A 19,279-nucleotide genomic window follows, 5' to 3' on the forward strand; every position below is an offset into this window, starting at 1 on the left:
TAATTATTTGTATATATGAATTTAAAAAAAAGATTATTATTATTAAAAATATTTTGGAAAAAAAAAACATTATGATTATTACAAATTGTATTACCATTATTAAATGAATGTTTATTAATGAATTGAAAGTTAGTCTAATGAATAATAGTGATATTTTTGTTGTCATTATTTTTTACTAACAAATATTTTGGAACAAAAACATTTTAATTATTATAATAATTATCATCCATCCATCCATCCATTTTCTACCGCTTATTCCCTTCGGGGTCGCGGGGGGCGCTGGAGCCTATCTCAGCTACAATCGGGCGGAAGGCGGGGTACACCCTAGACAAGTCGCCACCTCATCACAGGGCCAACACAGATAGACAACATTCACACTCACATTCACACACTAGGGCCAATTTAGTGTTGCCAATCAACCTATCCCCAGGTGCATGTCTTATTAATATTAATATTATCTAATTAATATTTACAAATGTATTTCATAAACGACAATAATATAATAATTGTCATCTTTACATTATTTTATTCTATTTACAAATATGTTGGTAAAAAAAAAACATAACTGTAATAATATAATTTGCATTAATTACTTATTTTTAACAAACTGTATTATTACAGTGTAGTTACACAAAGGGAAATGTCACAGATAATTCCTTGTATCAAACACACCTAAAAAAAACTACTTAAATCAACATTTTTGGGGCAAAATCTGATGTTTAAGGCCCCCCCAAAAAATAGGATGTTGAAATCCTGGCAGCATGAGAGCATCTTTTTGAAGATATCAAATAAAAAACTATTGTGTTTTACAGTATAAATAACTGGTATAGTGGTATATGATAAAATGGTAGAGTTCTTGTCATGTATGTTTTCCACATGTATTTGTTTGCAGTTGTTATGTGTTGTATCTTAATTGTATGTTAGTTGATGAGTAATAACAGCTTCTCCATTGGTCATCCATGAGTCAAGAGCAAAGTTGCTCAACAAGCCCACCCCTTATCTCCCCTCCTGGGCGGGCAAACACTATTTAAGTAGCGTACAGAAGATCTCTACTCACATTTACATCGAGCACAAAAAAAGATGACATTCTTCAGGCTGTGCATTGTCCTCAATTTGGTTCTTGCAGTTTATTGCATTCCTGTATCACAGATTCCCACAGAAGATGAGAGTCTGGCAGAGGTGAGATTACTTTCACTGTTTCTGCTTTTGCATGTCTTTCATCTTTTTTTCACCAGGGTTACCTGAAGAAGTTCTTCAATCTTACGGAGGAGAGTGGCCCTCCGTCCAGACGGGGGATCAATCCGCTGAGTCGGCGTCTGAGTGAGATGCAAAGATTCTTTGGTTTACAAATCACAGGCACGCTGGATGCGGACACCTTGGAGATGATGAAGAAGCCTCGCTGTGGCGTTCCTGACAATCATTTTGCCAGATTCTCCATCTTTGGAAACAACCTCAAGTGGCAGAAAAATAGTCTGACATACAGGTACATGATTTCATGATCACCTAACAAAACTTTGTGCTTCATATTTGTTTTTTTGTTTTTTCTTTACGTGCAGGATAGAGAACTACACACCAGATATGTCCCAGTCAGAGGTGGATGATTCCATAGTAAAAGCTCTGGACGTTTGGGCCAAAGTGACTCCTCTTAGATTCACTCGACTCTACAGCGGCACAGCAGACATCATGATCTCCTTTGGTCGACGATGTGAGTACAAAAAACGTTGAAAAATGCCCTAAAAATAATTAAACTAAACAAAAATTAAGTTCAAAGTCAGTTCAAGCCTGTCTTTCTGAGCTTTGCACTTTGTGTCCATAATGTGTAAGCACTGAGATTGACTCGGTGTAGGTCGGTTAGTAGAGTGGCCGTGCCAGCAACTTGAGGGTTCCAGGTTCGATCCTCGCTTCTGACATCCTAGTTACTGCCGTTGTGTCCTTAGGCAAGACACTTTACCCACATGCTCCGAGTGCCAGCCACACTGGTTTAAAAATGTAACTTAGATATTGGGTTTCACAATGTAGAGCGCTTTGAGTCACTAGAGAAAAGCGCTATATAAATATAATTCACTTCACTCTTTCATTTTAATCTATGAGGTTTTTTAGATTTTTTAGATTTTTAAAAAAAGCATATTTTCCAGAATATTTCAGTTAGGCTCCAAACTTTAAGACTTTTGGGAATTTGACTTTGTTGGTCCCTATATGCCAGGGTTTTCAAACTCATTTTTATTGAGGCCCACATTGTAGTTATGGCTGACAAGCACATTTGAAGCAAATGTGCTTGTTTGTTGCTGGTGTGAAAGTGTGGAATTCTCTAGACAAAGGCTTAAAAAGTTGCAAGAATATCTTTGAATTTAAAAAGAGTTACAAAAAGAGACAACTGGAATTATATCAAACTGATTTTTGATTTTGATTGGACGTGTCATTTTGAAAATGCTTAAACGAAAATTTTAAGTATTTTGGAGTTCGGGTGTTGGTGGAGGGAACAGTGATAAAGTCATCTAAAATAATTTGTGTTAAAAAGGGGGCAGATAAATATAAGAATAGTATTCTTCCATCTGCTCCTTTCTGATCATGGAAATGTATAAGAAACAAAAAACAATGAAAGTGTCAACTGTGTATGGCTTGTATATATGCATTTTCATGAAAAGAATAAAAAGAAATGATGATGATGATGATTATACATATTTTTTACGTACACTGTAAAAAAAAATCTGTATTTTTTTACAGTAAAAAAACTAGCAACTCAATCACCAGAAATTTACTATAAAATGTAGTGTTTTTTTGCAACATATTACAGTAAATGGAAAAACTTTACCATCGTTTTTATTTTATTCTGGCAAATGAGCTGCCAATTTTTTACCGTAAAAAAAACAAACTGTGATACTGTTTTATCATTAACAGTAAAAATAACAACCATAGATCTTACAGTAATAAAACTGGCAGCTCAGTCGACAGAATTTCCCGCGTAAAAAAACAATTTACAGTAATATGCTGTAAAAAAAAACATCGCAAATCTTACAGTAAACTGTATCGTCATTTTTACAGTTTACAATTTGATGGATAACTTGCTCTAAAACCATAAGTCAGGCAGTAATTTAAGAATTTTAACAAAATAAAATGTTTGGAAAGTATGATAATATATTTTTTGCTATATTGGATAATATTAAAGTTTAAAAGGTATGCAATGTTATGCGGTACCTGCATGATTTTCTGTTAAAATGGAAAGAACAAACATTTAGTAAGAAAAGATAAAGTACTTTATTGACACTTATTATTTCCAGGCCTTTGTGGGCTACATAAAATGATCTGGCGGGCCAGATCTGCCCCCCGGGCCTTGAGTTTCACATCCCTGCTATACGCTCTGTGTGTAGGGTACCGAAATCCATCCCATTTTGTGTGGAAAAGTGCATGTAAAATGTCAGTTAATGAATGACAGGGCGCTTTATATGAAATTCTACCACAACTTCTTGCTCTGTCACTGTTCAAAAAATGATGGTACTTTTTCCCAGGCGCACAGCATAAGAGCTAGGCTTGTACTCGGTTCAAAGATTCATGGTAAAATGTAATTATTGTTCAATTTAATTCCCATGTATTCGTTTTAAAACTAAATGTGCATTCAATTTAATTCAGGTTTGATTAGACAACTATAAAAATCGTTTTACATAAATAAAAAAGTATGACAATTATTTGTCATTGGAGGGGGGGCTGAAAATTAAATGTTGCTTAACGCCCCAATTGAGCCAGTGTAGAGGGTTTATAACCACCTAAATTGTATACGATATTCATATAAATAAATTAATAAATAAATAGCGTCCCTACTTGGCAGAAATGTACCTATCTAATGTGGTCTAGAATGTAAACCCTAGGATAGACAAAAAATGTAAATCTCAGACAAAAATAGTTTAATTCAGCACGGACGGATTCCTATCTGTGTTGGCCCTGCGATGAGGTGGCGACTTGTCCAGTGTGTACCCCGCCTTCCGCCAGATTGTAGCTGAGATAGGCTCCAGCACCCCCCGCGACCCCAAAGGGAATAAGCGGTAGAAAATGGATGGATGGATGGATTCCTTTTAGTCAGGGTGGGCCTGTGGCATAAACATTGTATAGGGGTGGAGGGCTTTTGGAAACATTTGAAGATGTGTTTCTCCATTTAAATCATTTAGCTATAAAAGACAACATCATGATAGTTAAGATAGAATGAATTTCGATGTCAAAGTTCAATAATAATATTGTTCGAATCAAATTAGGAATGTGTAACACAACCTACACCACTTGCCAAAATGCAAAATGGTTCATAGTGTATTGTACTGTGTATTTATTTGAACAATTTATGTTGTGTACAAGGTGCATTGGTAATATGGTGTGTAAAGGATATTTCACATTTCTATGAAGCCTAAGATCAGAGCCTGATGTCACCTGGTTTTACGACATTTTGTGTTTGTGTTGTTAATAAAGTTAGGCAAAATAAGGGCTTAACTGCAGCCTGAACCCTTTCGGTCTGTAAAATTGTCAATATATGAATTTATGGATGTATGTTTGCTTTTGTTTATTTTGTTGACCACTGACCAAAGAAATAATAATACAGACAGCCACCAATATTTCGGGCAAAGTTATGTATAAGTTTCACATTTGCGTCTCAAAGCAAATAACGGTGGTGCGTTCAAGGACCCTTGATTGAACTTCAAAACATGGCGTTATTTGTTTTTAAAGACAGGGGAGGCTTAACCCCCAGTAGATACAATAAAATAAATAAAATGTAATAATCATTGTAATATCCACCCATACATTTTCTACTGCTTGTCCCACTCTTCGTCGCAGGGCCAACACAGATAGACAGACAACATTCACACTCACATTCACACACTAGGGACAATCAACCTATCCCCACCTATGATTATTATTATTATTATTAATTAGCTATCTCTATTTACGCTATGAAGTAAAGGGAAAATTTACATATTTATAATTATATGTAACTGAATAATAACATGTTTATTATTAAAACTCACATTCTGGCTACTTTGTCAGCACTTTTATGTAAAATTAGCACCAAATAATTCTTGGGGATTAAGAATATTTTAGGGAGCCTTTAGCCCCCTAAAATGATGTAATGACGCCACTGGTTTGAATGTTATTGATAAAAAACATTATTGATGAAACAAAGACATAAACATGTGAATATTATGTTCTTTCTGATCATTGAGTGCGCCATCTACTGTGCTTCCTGGTTATCACGTTGGGAAGACTGGCACCTGTGTAGAAGTCAGATACAATGATGGATGGTTGGGAGTAGGGATGTCCGATAATGGCTTTTTGCCGATATCCGATATTCCGATATTGTCCAACTCTTCAATTACCGATACCGATATCAACCGATACCGATATCAACTGATATATACAGTCGTGGAATTAACACATTATTATGCCTTATTTGGACAACCAGGTATGGTGAAGATAAGGTACTAACCTAATCAGTGGCCTAGTGGTTAAAGTGTCCGTCCTGAGATCGGTAGGTTGGGAGTTCAAATCCCGGCCGAGTCATACCAAAGACTATAAAAATGGGACCCATTACCTCCCTGCTTGGCACTCAGCATCAAGGGTTGGAATTGGGGGTTAAATCACCAAAAATGATTCCCGGGCGCAGCCACCGCTGCTGCCCACTGCTCCCCTCACCTCCCAGGGGGTGATCAAGGGTGATGGGTCAAATGCAGAGAATAATTTCGCCACACCTAGTGTGTGTGTGACAATCATTGGTACTTTAACTTTACTTTAAAAAAATAAATAAATAAATAAAATAAGATAAATAAATTAAAAACATTTTCTTGAATAAAAAAGAAAGTAAAACAATATAAAAACAGTTACATAGAAACTAGTAATTAATGAAAATGAGTAAAATTATCTGTTAAAGGTTAGAACTATTAGTGGACCAGCAGCACGCACAATCATGTGTGCTTACGGACTGTATCCCTTGCAGACTGTATTGATATATATTGATATATAATGTAGGAACCAGAATATTAATAACAGAAAGAAACAACCCTTTTGTGTGAATGAGGGAGGAAGGTTTTTTGGGTTGGTGCACTAATTGTAAGCGTATCTTGTGTTTTGTATGTTGATTTAAAAGAAAAAAAACAAGCAAAAAAAAAAAACGATACCGATAATAAAAAACTGATACCGATAATTTCAGATATTACATTTTAACGCATTTATCGGCCGATAATATCGGCAGGCCGATATTATCGGACATCTCTAGTTGGGAGTGTTTACACGCGAGATGGAACTGATTTGCAATCACATTATTTAGATATGTTCATTCCATCTTTAAAAAGCCAAAAACATTATTAACATTTTTCCATACAAAACATTGGAGACATTACAAGCTGCATGCAAGAACATACCCAGCAGACACAAGGCATTAAAACAACGATGAGAACTTGTTGAATGAGGTCCTGACGCTGAACAGCTCAAACCTAACGTTGAAACGTCATGCTTTTTGACGACGTTTATTCAATGTTGGGTTCTGACATTGATTTGACCATTGAAATATAGGTCATTTCCCAACCAACAATCTACAACGCAAATACAACGTTGAAACAACATGCTTTTTGACGACGTTTATGCAACGTCAGGTTGTGACGTTGATCTTACCATTGAAATGTGGTCATTTTCCAACAACGAGGTGGATCCAACGTTGGACATCAACATAGTCTCAATTTACAAATAGAACTATTTTGCAACGTTGTTTCAAAGTCAGTTTCAAAGGACATGTATGTATAAACAACGTTGTATCAATGTCTTGTGCCTGTAGGGTTTTTAAGGTTTTTATGTGATTTAAAATGCTGGTTTTAACTAAATTAAGTCAATAATTAGTTTTAGTGCATTTTAGTTAGTAGGTGTGTGGGGAGGTGATGTTAGGTTTAGGGTGGGGTGGTGATGACCACTAATTATAATAATAAAATATACATATTATAATTACTATAAAAATAAGTACTAATAATAAATAAGTAATATTAAAGACAAGAATGGGGCCACAAACTAAATGTTGTTTAGGGCCACACAAAGCCTATGGCCCTGCTTTCACTGCCAACAACGCTGGTTTACGAGACGCTTGATATGTGGCAGGAAATCAGCGGACAAAAAACAAAGTTTTTCTAAACAAGCAATCAGCATTTTGTGAAAGGTTCCGCCCGAATGCAGCTGAGATAGGCTCCAGCACCCCCCGCGACCCCAAAAGGGACAAGCGGTAGAAAATGGATGGATGGATGGATAATAATTAAAGTTAAAGTTAAAGGAGCACTGATAGTCACACACACAGACTAGGTGTGGTGAAATTTCTCTCTGCGTTTCATCTCCTTGTTCCACCCCCATGGGGGGGTGAGGAGAGCAGTGAGCAGCAGCGGTGGCCGCGCTCGGGAATCATTTTGGTGATTTAACCCCCAATTCCAACCCTTGATGCTGATTGCCAAGCAGGGAGGCAATGGGTCCCATTTTTATAGTCTTTGGTAGAGATGTCCGATAATATCGGCCTGCCGATACTATCAACCAATAAATGCGTTAAAATGTAATATCGGAAATTATCGTATCAGTTTTTTTATTATCGGTATTGTTTTTTTGTTTTGTTTTTGTTTTTGTTTTTTGTTTTTTTATTAAATCAACATAAAAAACACAAGATACACTTACAAATAGTGCACCAACCCAAAAAACCTCCCTCCCCCATTTACACTCATTCACACTCATTCACACTCATTCACACAAAAGGGTTGTTTCTTTCTGTTATTAATATTCAGGTTCCTACATTATATATCAATATATATTAATACAGTCTGCAAGGGATACAGTCCGTAAGCACACATGATTGTGCGTGCTGCTGGTCCACTAATAGTACTAACCTTTAACAGTTAATTTTACTAATTTTCATTAATTACTAGTTTCAATGTAACTGTTTTTATATTGTTTTACTTTATTTTTTATTCAAGAAAATGTTTTCAATTTATTTATCTTATTTTTTTTTTTTTTTTTTTTTTTTAAAGTACCTTATCTTCACCATACCTGGTTGTCTAAATTAGGCATAATAATGTGTTAATTCCACGACTGTATATATCGGTTGATATCGGTATCGGTTGATATCGGTATCGGTAATTAAAGAGTTGGACAAAATCGGAATATCGGATATCGGCAAAAAGCCATTATCGGACATCCCTAGTCTTTGGTTATCATGCACACTGCATTTGTTTGCTGTATTCTACAATGCAAGTTTATAAGGTGTGCTACGATTTGCTGCTACATGAATTTTTGTCTTCCGTGCAAGAGGGGACAGAATAGATTTCTTGATAGTAAAGGTTGCCAACCTCTGAACTAACCTGTAAAAAGTGAGCGCTCTCACAAGTTGTCTGTGGAATATCAGCAGTTCAGTTCAACAAGCATAAACAAACTCTTTTCCCTGGAGGGGAGAAAAGCCAATGGATGTTTTCTGCTGCATGCACAGACTCGCCGTTAGTGTTGTTGTGCTCTTGCTGCCTGCCAAATTGTTATACAACAACTACAACAGTGTAACTGACAGTCAAATGTAAAGATATGTCATAGTCAACTTTTAGTGGTCCTGAGATTTCGCTGTCATATATTAGTATCATAAGCAAATTAGTTTACATTCATTTCATCTGGAGCGCCCTGTTATTTTATTCATTGACTTTTTACATGTGCTTTTTCACGCAATCCAGGGTCCGTCACGGATCACAGCGAGATTTATATAAAGTAGAGATGTACCGATCAACAGTATTAATTAGTACCGTTTTAAATTAAAATGATGGAAAAACCCTGATTAATGGCGGCACTTTAATAAACTCACGGACGGACTGGCGCACTGGCTTAAATGTTAAAATGAAAACAAGACGCATTAACATATTTCCCCATTACGAAACAGCATACCACAATCTACACTTTTGTAACACATGGCTGTCCGAGCAACTAAGATATTCAATTGTGCACATTGAACCTATACAAGCTGTGCTCTCTTAGAACAGAGTGATCGAACTATACTATACTATATATTTTACGGCGCGTTCAAGAACCAGTGAAAGAGTGGGACACCACAGCACTCGTCAGAACACTTATCAGTAAAGCATAAGAAACACAAAACATGAAAAATAGTGGGTCTATAGATTTTAGTTATTTAAAAATATCAACATTTCAGTGATTTGTATTTGTATTTTGTATTTTTTGAATCAGTCCAACAAAATAGTACACAATAATACAATAATACAATAATACAATTCCAATTCCAAAACCAAACCCGGCCCAGCAACAGGACACACAAACATGACACAAAACAATCCAAAAGTAGTCAAACAAAAATGAATAATATCAACAACAGTATCAATGATAGGTCGTGAGTTCAAACCCCGGCCGAGTCATACCAAAGACTACAAAAATGGGACCCATTACCTCCCTGCTTGACACTCAGCATCAAGGGTTGGAATTGGGGGTTAAATCACCCAAAATGATTCCCGGGCGCAGCCGCTGCTGCTGCTCACTGCTCCCCTCACCTCCCAGGGGGTGATCAAGGGTGATGGGTCAAATGCAGAGAATAATTTCGCCACACCTAGTGTGTGTATGACAATCATGGGTACTTTAACTCTTTAACATTTTAATATTAATAGGAATTCCAACATAGCAGTTATTAGAAATCCCTCATTGACATTATCATCACAGCCATTTATAAAAAATAAAATAAAAACATTTAAAAAATGAACAATAGTGTCACAGTGGCTGACACTTGCATCGCATCTCATAAGTTTGACAATACATCGTGTCCAATATTTTCCACATTGATAAATAAGTCATATGTTAGGTTAATTTAATAGTTAAAACTCATTTAAATAATGGATCCAATATTCCAATTTATGACTCATTATTATCTAAACTAAATGCAGTTTTTGTGTGTGGGTACATTTGAGCACATTCAACAATACCGCAATAATAATGACTTTTTTTTTTTTTTAAATTAATTTTTTTATGAATTTATTAATCAATCAACAAAACAATACACAACAATGCAATTCAATTCCAAAATCAAACCCGTCCCAGCAACATTAAGAACAACAATAAACAGAGCAATTGAGAGCAATTGAGGACACACAAATCCAAATGTAGTGAAACAAAAATGAACATTATCGATAAGAGCATCAATATTAGTAACAATTTCAAAATAGCAGTGATTAAAAAAAAACCTCATTGATATCATCATTAAAAACTTTAATAAAAAAATACTAAAAAAATTAGAAATGAACAATAGTGTGTCACAGTGGCTTACACTTGCATCACATCCCATAAACCCGACAACACACCGCGTCCAACATTTTCCACAAAGATATAATAAGTCATATTTTGGTTCATTTATTAGTTGAAACAAATTTAAATAATGGATCCCATATTCCAATATATGACTCATTATTATCTAAACTAAATGCAGTTTGTTCTACTGATGTCATCTCCATAGCTTGTGTGTACCAGTCAGTATGAGTTGGACTATCAACAATAATAATGATGACCGTGATCATTTTAGTAACACGAACCCTGATATGAAGTGTTCTTATCGCTACATTCTTAGTGGGCGGCCCAGTTTCCATCCTGGGTTTGGGTATCGTTTGGATTTGTAAGATTACTGTGCCGGTTCCTTGTTCCGATTCCAGTTCCCAACGATTCCCAATCCTGATTCTTTTAAGAGGCAGGGTCTAAAATTTAAAAAATGTACAATTCTCACAGGCAGTATATAAATATCAATCCTTTGAACTTAAATATACATGTTATGAAGTTTCTTTGAACAGGAGTACACGTTCACTAAATGTAACTTTATTTTTGAAAACCTCATAAAAATCATTGACACATATTCCATTGTTTATTTATTACAGATAGGGCAGTTCCGATCAGGGTTTTATCAATCAAAGTTTATTTATATAGCCCTTAATCACAAGTGTCTCAAAGGGCTGCACAAATGACATCCTTGACTCAGATGCCACATCAGGGCAAGAAAAAACTCAACCCAATGGGAACAACGACAAACCTTCGAGGGGACCGCAGATGTAATCATATGGACATTTCCTGTGGAATCGGAATGTAAATCCTAGTTGTTCCCATCGATGCCTACTTACCACACTCCTAAACACTTTGTACACTCTTATATAACTGTAAGATATAAAATATTGGTACTCACGAATGATGACGCAGAATTGGTTCACTATTGGCGTTTTACCAATGAACAACAAAGGTATGGAGTGTTTTTTGCATAATTGTTTTATTAGACAAGTTGGCTGTCGTCGTTAGTATTATTTTACGACTTCGTTATGTAGCAAACCGAAGATTCATTGATTTTGTAATTGGGCGAGTACATAGTAGATATTGTCACCTGGCCAAAACTGGGAATACATTTTAAAAGCTCAGCTGAAGATCCGGCTAGCCCAGTCGGGAATCCACCACCTGATGCCCCGCTTCAATATTTGGCCAAAGATAGGAACTTACCAGGTGACTGGCATGGGAGCAGACAGTTTGAAGGGTAACTACACCATCGCTAGAACTCCACATTGGTTGCAGATTATCAAAGCCAAGACTTTATGCCATCACGTCAGTTATGATATCAAGCCATGAGAGAAGCAGTGTGTTGGTTTGGCACCGATGATTATGTTCTTTTTGGCAGCACATGGCGATTATTACCCCTTTGACGGCCGTGATGGAACCCTGGCCCACGCTTTCGCTCCGGCGCCTGGCATTGGAGGAGACGCCCACTTTGATGATGATGAGACCTTCACCTTCCGCTCAAATTCTGGTAAGTTAATCAGGTGTTATGTTTTGTTGTTGCTTTTTTTACACAGAACTCCAATTATTCAAAAGCTGTGAAAATGTACTGTTTTGTGCTGCAGGATATGTTCTCTTCATGGTAGCAGCCCATGAGTTTGGTCACTCCCTCGGCTTGTCTCATTCTGATGACCCCGGTGCCCTCATGTACCCCATGTACTCGTACAGAAACCCAGACACTTTTCTTCTGCCCCAAGATGATGTCAAAGGCATCCAATCTCTTTATAGTGCGTATCAACCTTACAACATTCCTCTAACCAACCGCCAAACCAACCGGAAATGTTTCAACTTCAAGGTCCAAATACGGATCCTCAAAAGCCTGGACCTACACCCCCCACCACCCCTGATGCTTGCGACTCAACCATGGTTTTAGACGCTGTAGCCACCCTGCGTGGAGAGATGCTCTTCTTCAAAGACAGGTATCAGCGAATGACTAGAATTTGCAATTCCAGGGTGAATGGAGTGTGTGGATGTTGGAACAGTTTGAATCAGATGAGAAATGTGGGATATGGACAGGTTTGTATATTGCCCATTCATTTTCAATGGGGGGAAATTCCTGGTAATCCCAGGTAATCAGGGAATTTTCGGAACCGGGTAACATGCTGGCTTGAATGTCCAGAGTAAGTGGACTGTGTGGATGTTAAAACAATTCAAATCGGATGAGAAATGTGGGATATGCAGTAGATTGTATAATGCCCATTCATTGTCAATGGGGAGAAAATTTAGAGAAAAACAAGGATTTTGGAAAAGGGAAAAACATGTTTTGCGTTCAATATATTGGAAGAGTAGTGTGGGTGGATGGTTGAAATGTAGGAATTACACACATTTTAAAAATGGCCCAAATTTTTGAGAATTAAGGGCATTGCAGAACTATAAATGCATCCATTCATTTGAATGGTAAATGGTAAATGGTAAATGGGTCGTACTTGTAATACGCTTTTCTACCTTTTTAAGAAACCCAAAGCGCTTTGACACTATTTTCCACATTCACCCATTCACACACACACACATTCACACATTCACACACTGAATGGGAATTTCCTGAAAATTTGGGAATTTCTGGAAAACCGGATCATTTTTAATATATTGATAATAGCACAATTGTCCTAGATCAGTGGTTCTTAACCTTGTTGGAGGTACCGAACCCCACCAGTTTCATATGTGCATTCACCGAACCCGAACCGTAATCATAAAATGATGTTATTTTAAAGAAATACTAATAAAGATATATTTTACAAACGGAAAGTTATAGGAATGTACACATAAACCCATGTGTACATCTCATTGTGCAACATGTGAATGTTTTAGTGGGAACTAAATGCGATATCTGAAAGGGGTAAACATTATTTCCAAAGCAGGACCCCCACCCAGACATAAAATACTAGTACACAGCTCATGAAAAACAATATGTTATAGTCATTGTAAGTGGGCCAAAACACTTACATTACAAAAGAATCTCATGGAAATGACTCCTGTCATTTGATTGCAATAATAAAACATTTAACTTGTTATTTAGTCAGGTTTGGGACAGGTGTGCTGCAGGTGTGACCACAGTGCATGTGCACGTCTGACGCCGCTCACATGCGCTCCACATGAATGCTCAAGGAGTTTTTGCGTTTGCTCACACATATGGAAAGTTAGAGGGAACATTGTTTGGGGGTATCCATAATACGCCGACAGGGAGAAGTTTTTGTTTACACGATGAGTCGGGCGTGTCTTGACCTCCGCGGCAGAGGCTCTGCCAAACCCCTGAGGCCGACTCACCAAACCCCTAGGGTTCGATCGAACCCAGGTTAAGAACCACTGTCCTAGATGATATGAATGTGCTGGTGTTGGAATTTGTTGGAATCGATTGAAAAATATTGATGTACCGTATTTTTCGAAGTATAAGTCGCACCGGAGTATAAGTCGCACCTGCCGAAAATGCATAATAAAGAAGGAAAAAAACATACATAAATCGCACTATGAAAAAAACTGTGACTTATAGTCAGAAAAATACGGTAGTAACACTTGGAACTGAAAATGGGTATTTCGGAATTCCTGGAATTTCGGGAAAATCGGGAATTTGTACGATTTTTTTTTTTTTAATTTTGTTGTCCCAACTAAGAGAAATGATTTGATGGTGGAATGGTCAAAAATGGTTGAAAAATGTGGACTGTGAAAATTTTCCAGCAAGAGCATAAATTTGGACTTTGGAAAACTGTGAATTGGTTGAACGATTCGTAACGGGTGAGAAATGTGGGAGTTGTGCAAGTTCGAAAAAGGGTCAATTCATTTTCAATGGATAAAATGTCCCGTAAAACCGGGAATTTGGGGTAATCTCAGATGTTTTTAAAAAAAATTATAATTTTAGTGACCACACGATTCCCGCTCAAGCCAAACGTAATAATACTTGAACGTTTCCTATCGAATGACAATTTTGGGCTGTACAATAACAAATTGATGAATTTTTGGTGTAGAAAACTGCTTGGGCATTCACACAATAACGAAATAACAGCATGTTTATGTCAAGTGTTTTTTGTCAGTGGCTCGCCACAGATAGATTTATCAATTAATTCCTTTTATTTGGAAAATGTTAAAACTTCCCAAGCACACATTTTTGCTCAAGTGATCAACTGTGCAAAAGGAGTGAGAAGAAGCAGGGCTTGTTAGCTCCCCCGCTTGTGCCTTTCGCAGCATTCCAAAAAGAAAAGAATAAAGAAAGAAAGAACCAATTGAACCCCACGCGAGCAAGCACTCGGCAACTCAGCAACTGCAAACAAGGCAAGGAAAAACTCCCTTGTGTGAAGAAATCTCGGACAGAACCAAGGCCGTGTGGGGTGTCTAGACCATTTAGGTAGAAAGCTAGAGGGACAGAGGGTAGCGAAAGATAAGAAATAGCAAATAGTTCAAAAGGAGTAGGGAAGAGTGGATCGTGAGATCGACAGGCGGATCGGTGCGGCGTCTTCAGTAATGCGGACGCTGTATCGATCCGTTGTGGTGAAGAAGGAGCTGAGCCGGAAGGCAAAGCTCTCAATTTACCGGTCGATCTACGTTCCCATCCTCACCTATGGTCATGAGCTTTGGGTTATGACCGAAAGGACAAGATCACGGGTACAAGCGGCCGAAATGAGTTTCCTCCGCCGGGTGGCGGGGCTCTCCCTTAGAGATAGGGTGAGAAGCTCTGTCATCCGGGGGGAGCTCAAAGTAAAGCCGCTGCTCCTCCGCATCGAGAGGAGCCAGATGAGGTGGTTCGGGCATCTGGTCAGGATGCCACCCGAGCGCCTCCCTAAGGAGGTGTTTAGGGCATGTCCGACCGGTAGGAGGCCACGAGGAAGACCCAGGACACGTTGGGAAGACTATGTCTCCCGGCTGGCCTGGGAACGCCTCGGGATCCCCCGAGAGGAGCTGGACGAAGTGGCTGGGGAGAGGGAAGTCTGGGCTTCCCTGCTTAGGCTGCTGCCCCCGCGACCCGACCTCGGATAAGCGGAAGAAGATGGATGGAAAAGGAGTAGGATAAAGCAGAGCCTATTTGATCCAACGTTCATAAGCACATTATAATGGGACTGTCTGTAGCAGGGGTCACCAACCTTTTTGAAACCAAGAGCTACTTCTTGGGTACTGATTAATGTGAAGGGCTACCAGTTTGATACACACTTAAATAAATTGCCAGAAATAGCCAATTTGCTCAATTTAACTTTAACTCTATGTTATTATTAATAATTAATGATATGTATCTTTGTGGAAACACTGATCATCTTAATGATTGCTCACAATAAATATATATAGAAACAGATAAATATCAATATGCAACACTTTATTTTTATATTTTTTCTAAGTGCACATTTTTAAATTGAACATTTTCAATTGATCACTTCTAAGACAGTCTTGTGAAATCACAATATCCCATTTTAACTAGCTAGCCACTAACATTTTTTAACAAATCATGAATTACTTTGCACCATGTTTGTACAAATAATAACTCATGTAAAATACAAAAGTCAACTCTCAAATGTTTAAATAAATCATGTCACACTTTGAGCTGTACACCAAATCTGTTATGTTTCTTTGTCAGTTAGTGGGAAGCCTGGCATTGCATGCTGTTAACTAGTGTGTTGTACTCTGGTGTGTAACTTGACACTGCAACTCTGAGTGAGTCTTGTTCTGTGTTTGTTCTTGATGAAGTTCATGTCAGAAAAGGCTGATTCACAAAGATAAGGTGAACCAAATAGGCTTGCAACCTTCATAGCTGCTGCGCATACACCACTGTACTTTTCTGTGTCAACAAGGCACCAAAAGTTTGGTGCAGCCTGGTGGGCTTTGAGGTGGAGGTCATTTTGCAGTGTTACAATTTCAATCCGGCGGAGTTTCCTCCGCCGGGTGGCGGGGCTCTCCCTTAGAGATAGGGTGAGAAGCTCTGCCATCCGGGAGGAGCTCAAAGTAAAGCCGCTGCTCCTCCACATCGAGAGAAGCCAGATGAGGTGGTTCGGGCATCTGGTCAGGATGCCACCCGAACGCCTCCCTAGGGAGGTGTTTAGGGCACGTCCGACCGGTAGGAGGCCGCGGGGAAGACCCAGGACACGTTGGGAAGACTATGTCTCCCGGCTGGCCTGGGAACGCCTCGGGGTCCCACGGGAAGAGCTGGACGAAGTGGCTGGGGAGAGGGAAGTCTGGGCTTCCCTGCTTAGGCTGCTGCCCCCGCGACCCGACCTCGGATAAGCGGAAGAAGATGGATGGATGGATGGACAATTTCAATCTCCACCTGTTCAGCATCCAGGCTGAATGTTGCACTTAACTGCTCAGCAATGCATGATATGTCCACGTTCATGAAAGGATTAGAAATGAACGACACACATGGCTCAAGCTGATCCAGGTCTCAAAACCTGTTCTCAAACTCTTGCCCAACTCTGTTTATGACCTGAGAGTACTTTTCTGCAACTTTGTCAAAAGCCTCAGATTCTGCAGATTTTCTAGATTTGCCAGAATATTTGTTTTGAATTTTAATCATAATAAGTTTGAAGAAATATTTCACAAATATTCTTTGTCAAAAAAACAGAAGCTAAAATTAAGAATTAAATTAAAATGTAATTGTTATTCTTTACCATAAAAAAAATAAATTTACTTGAACATTGATTTAAATTGTCAGGAAAGAAGAGGAAGGAATTTAAAAGGTAAAAAGGTATACCGGTATGTGTTTAAAAATCCTAAAATCTTTTTTAAGGTTGTATTTTTTCTCTAAAATTGTCTTTCTGAAAGTTATAAGAAGCAAAGTAAAAAATTAATGAATTTATTTAAACAAGTGAAGATCAAGTCTTTAAAATATTTTCTTGGATTTTCAAATTCTATTTGAGTTTTATCTCTCTTAGAATTAAAAATGTCGAGCAAAGCGAGACCAGCTTGCTAGTAAATAAATACAATTTAAAAAATAGAGGCAGCTCACTGGTAAGTGCTGCTATTTGAGCTATTTTTACAACAGGCCAGCGGGCTACTCATCTGGTCCTTACGGGCTACCTGGTGCCCGCGGGCACCGCGTTGGTGACACCTGGTCTGTAGCATGTCATTACAACAGTAGTGGCATCAAAATTATTGATTCTTATATTAATGCACCTTGCTCAGTCCTTCCAGGATTGTGTGATATTACAATAACGGCAATTCACTCAAATTCAACCAATATCTGCAAATTATGCACGGCCTCGAAATTTCCTCCCACGTTTGGCCCATGGCCATTATTTTCACCAAACAAAATTGTTTCTGAGCTGCTCTTAAAAGTGCACGTCAACTGTCTGATTAAAATTTGTGTTTGTTTATTGTGTAGACGAAGCAGAAACAACAATGTGTAACAATATATCAATTGGGGGGAGGGGTGTCAGGTTGAGGTGGGCGGGTTGGGGGGGGCGGGGTTTGGTGGTAGCGGGGTTGTATATTGTAGCGTCCCGGAAGAGTTAGTGCTGCAAGGGGTTCTGGGTATTTGTTCTGTTGTAGTTTATGTTGTGTTACGGTGCAGATGTTCTCCCGAAATGTGTTTGTCATTCTTGTTTGGTGTGGGTTCACAGTGTGGCGCATATTTAGACTTGAAGTGAGTATAAAAGCACAAAATTCGAGAAGCCCTTCCATAACTATGCCCCTCAAAAGCACACTGTGGAGGGAGATGTAGCCAGTGCTGCCTGCAGGAGCAAAAGTCACCGCCTCTGTCCATGGTGCTGAGGACAGAGCACCATCAGACGGGGGCGTGGCAGTGCTGACGGCGAGACACAGCTGGCAGGTGATTAGATTTCACAGGTGGTACGTGTTAATCTAATCATCTGTTGTCTTTAACAGTAAGCGGCCGGGAGCAAGAGGGGAGAGAGGATACGGACGTGACTGAAAATTCACGTTCTACTAGGAGAGAAAACTTTTGTTGACAGCACTATCATTAAAAACCTTGTTAAACCTGCACGCTTGGCTCCGGTGCCGTGTCTGACAGTGGAACCGCTAGGGAGCCATCTTGCTTTTAATAAGTGACAAAACAAGCGACAGAAGACTGTTCATTTGTTTGTGGCTCTTACACAACGTTACTCCCCTCTCATGTAGCATTCATTCGAATTGATTGCACATGAGTCATGGCCAATTATGCAAACTAGATGATGAAGTCATTGAGCCCACATCCTAGAGTAGATTGCAGTCATGTAGGAAACACCAATGACCATTTTGAAATTACTTTGCTTGTGTGATCCCAGTTTCTTCTGGCGAAGCTACCCTCAGAGCAGATCGCCTCAGCAAAGTCTCATGACGAGTTTTTGGCCCAACGCTCCTGCCAACATCGACGCTGCTTACGAGAGTCAGCGGTCAGACAAAATCTACATCTTCAAAGGTACTTTGTATTTTTTGCATTTGGAAATATATTTCATTGTCTGACGTCTGCCTGCAGACCGTCAAGTGTGGGCTTTCTCTGGCTACGATCTGGTCCGAGGGTATCCCAAAACACTCAGCAGCTTTGGTCTGCCAAGAAGTGTGGGGAAAATCGATGCAGCTTTATATGATGTGCAATCAAGAAAAACTCTGTTTTTTGTCGGCAGTAATTACTACAGGTAAGTTTGAAGTTTGAATCAATATTTTTAGAAAAAACTATTTCATGGTCTTCCGTTCACTTTTTTTTAATTATGTTTTTAGTTTTGATGAGGCTGCGAATAGTGTGGACTATGGGTTCCCCAAACTTATTCATCAGACCTTTTCTGGCCTGAATAAAGTGACGGCAGCTTTCCAGTATCGAGGTGAGTAAAGTATAACTAAAGCAAATGGAGTTTACACTTATAGTGAAAAACTAGTGCAGAGTTTTAAAAAGTTTTAACAAAATTTAAAGTAACAAGTTTAAATGATCAATAATACTTCAATATGAAGTTTTATCTGGACAAGTGTGTTTCTGTAGGTGATCTACTAAGAGATGCACAATTAATAACAACTGCAAAAGTCATGCAAA

The 19,279-nt window shown here is 38.5% G+C and overlaps 1 protein-coding gene across 1 annotated transcript in view; it reads left to right on the top strand.

The window, feature by feature from the left end:
• The first annotated feature begins 1,070 nt into the window (after positions 1-1,070).
• The window catches only part of LOC133607276 (uncharacterized), a 44,252-nt gene continuing 26,043 nt past the window's right edge, over positions 1,071-19,279 (top strand). The window contains exons 1-9 of the mRNA XM_061961762.1: positions 1,071-1,179; positions 1,236-1,483; positions 1,557-1,705; positions 11,687-11,815; positions 11,910-12,071; positions 12,140-12,263; positions 18,540-18,673; positions 18,731-18,890; positions 18,973-19,073. Of these exons, the coding sequence (XP_061817746.1) occupies positions 1,081-1,179; positions 1,236-1,483; positions 1,557-1,705; positions 11,687-11,815; positions 11,910-12,071; positions 12,140-12,263; positions 18,540-18,673; positions 18,731-18,890; positions 18,973-19,073 (1,306 nt within the window). The 5' untranslated portion in view covers positions 1,071-1,080. The remainder of the gene's footprint in view (positions 1,180-1,235; positions 1,484-1,556; positions 1,706-11,686; positions 11,816-11,909; positions 12,072-12,139; positions 12,264-18,539; positions 18,674-18,730; positions 18,891-18,972; positions 19,074-19,279) is intronic.

This window comes from Nerophis lumbriciformis, linkage group LG09 (genome assembly GCF_033978685.3).
Source record: "Nerophis lumbriciformis linkage group LG09, RoL_Nlum_v2.1, whole genome shotgun sequence".
Classification (NCBI taxonomy): domain Eukaryota; kingdom Metazoa; phylum Chordata; class Actinopteri; order Syngnathiformes; family Syngnathidae; genus Nerophis; species Nerophis lumbriciformis.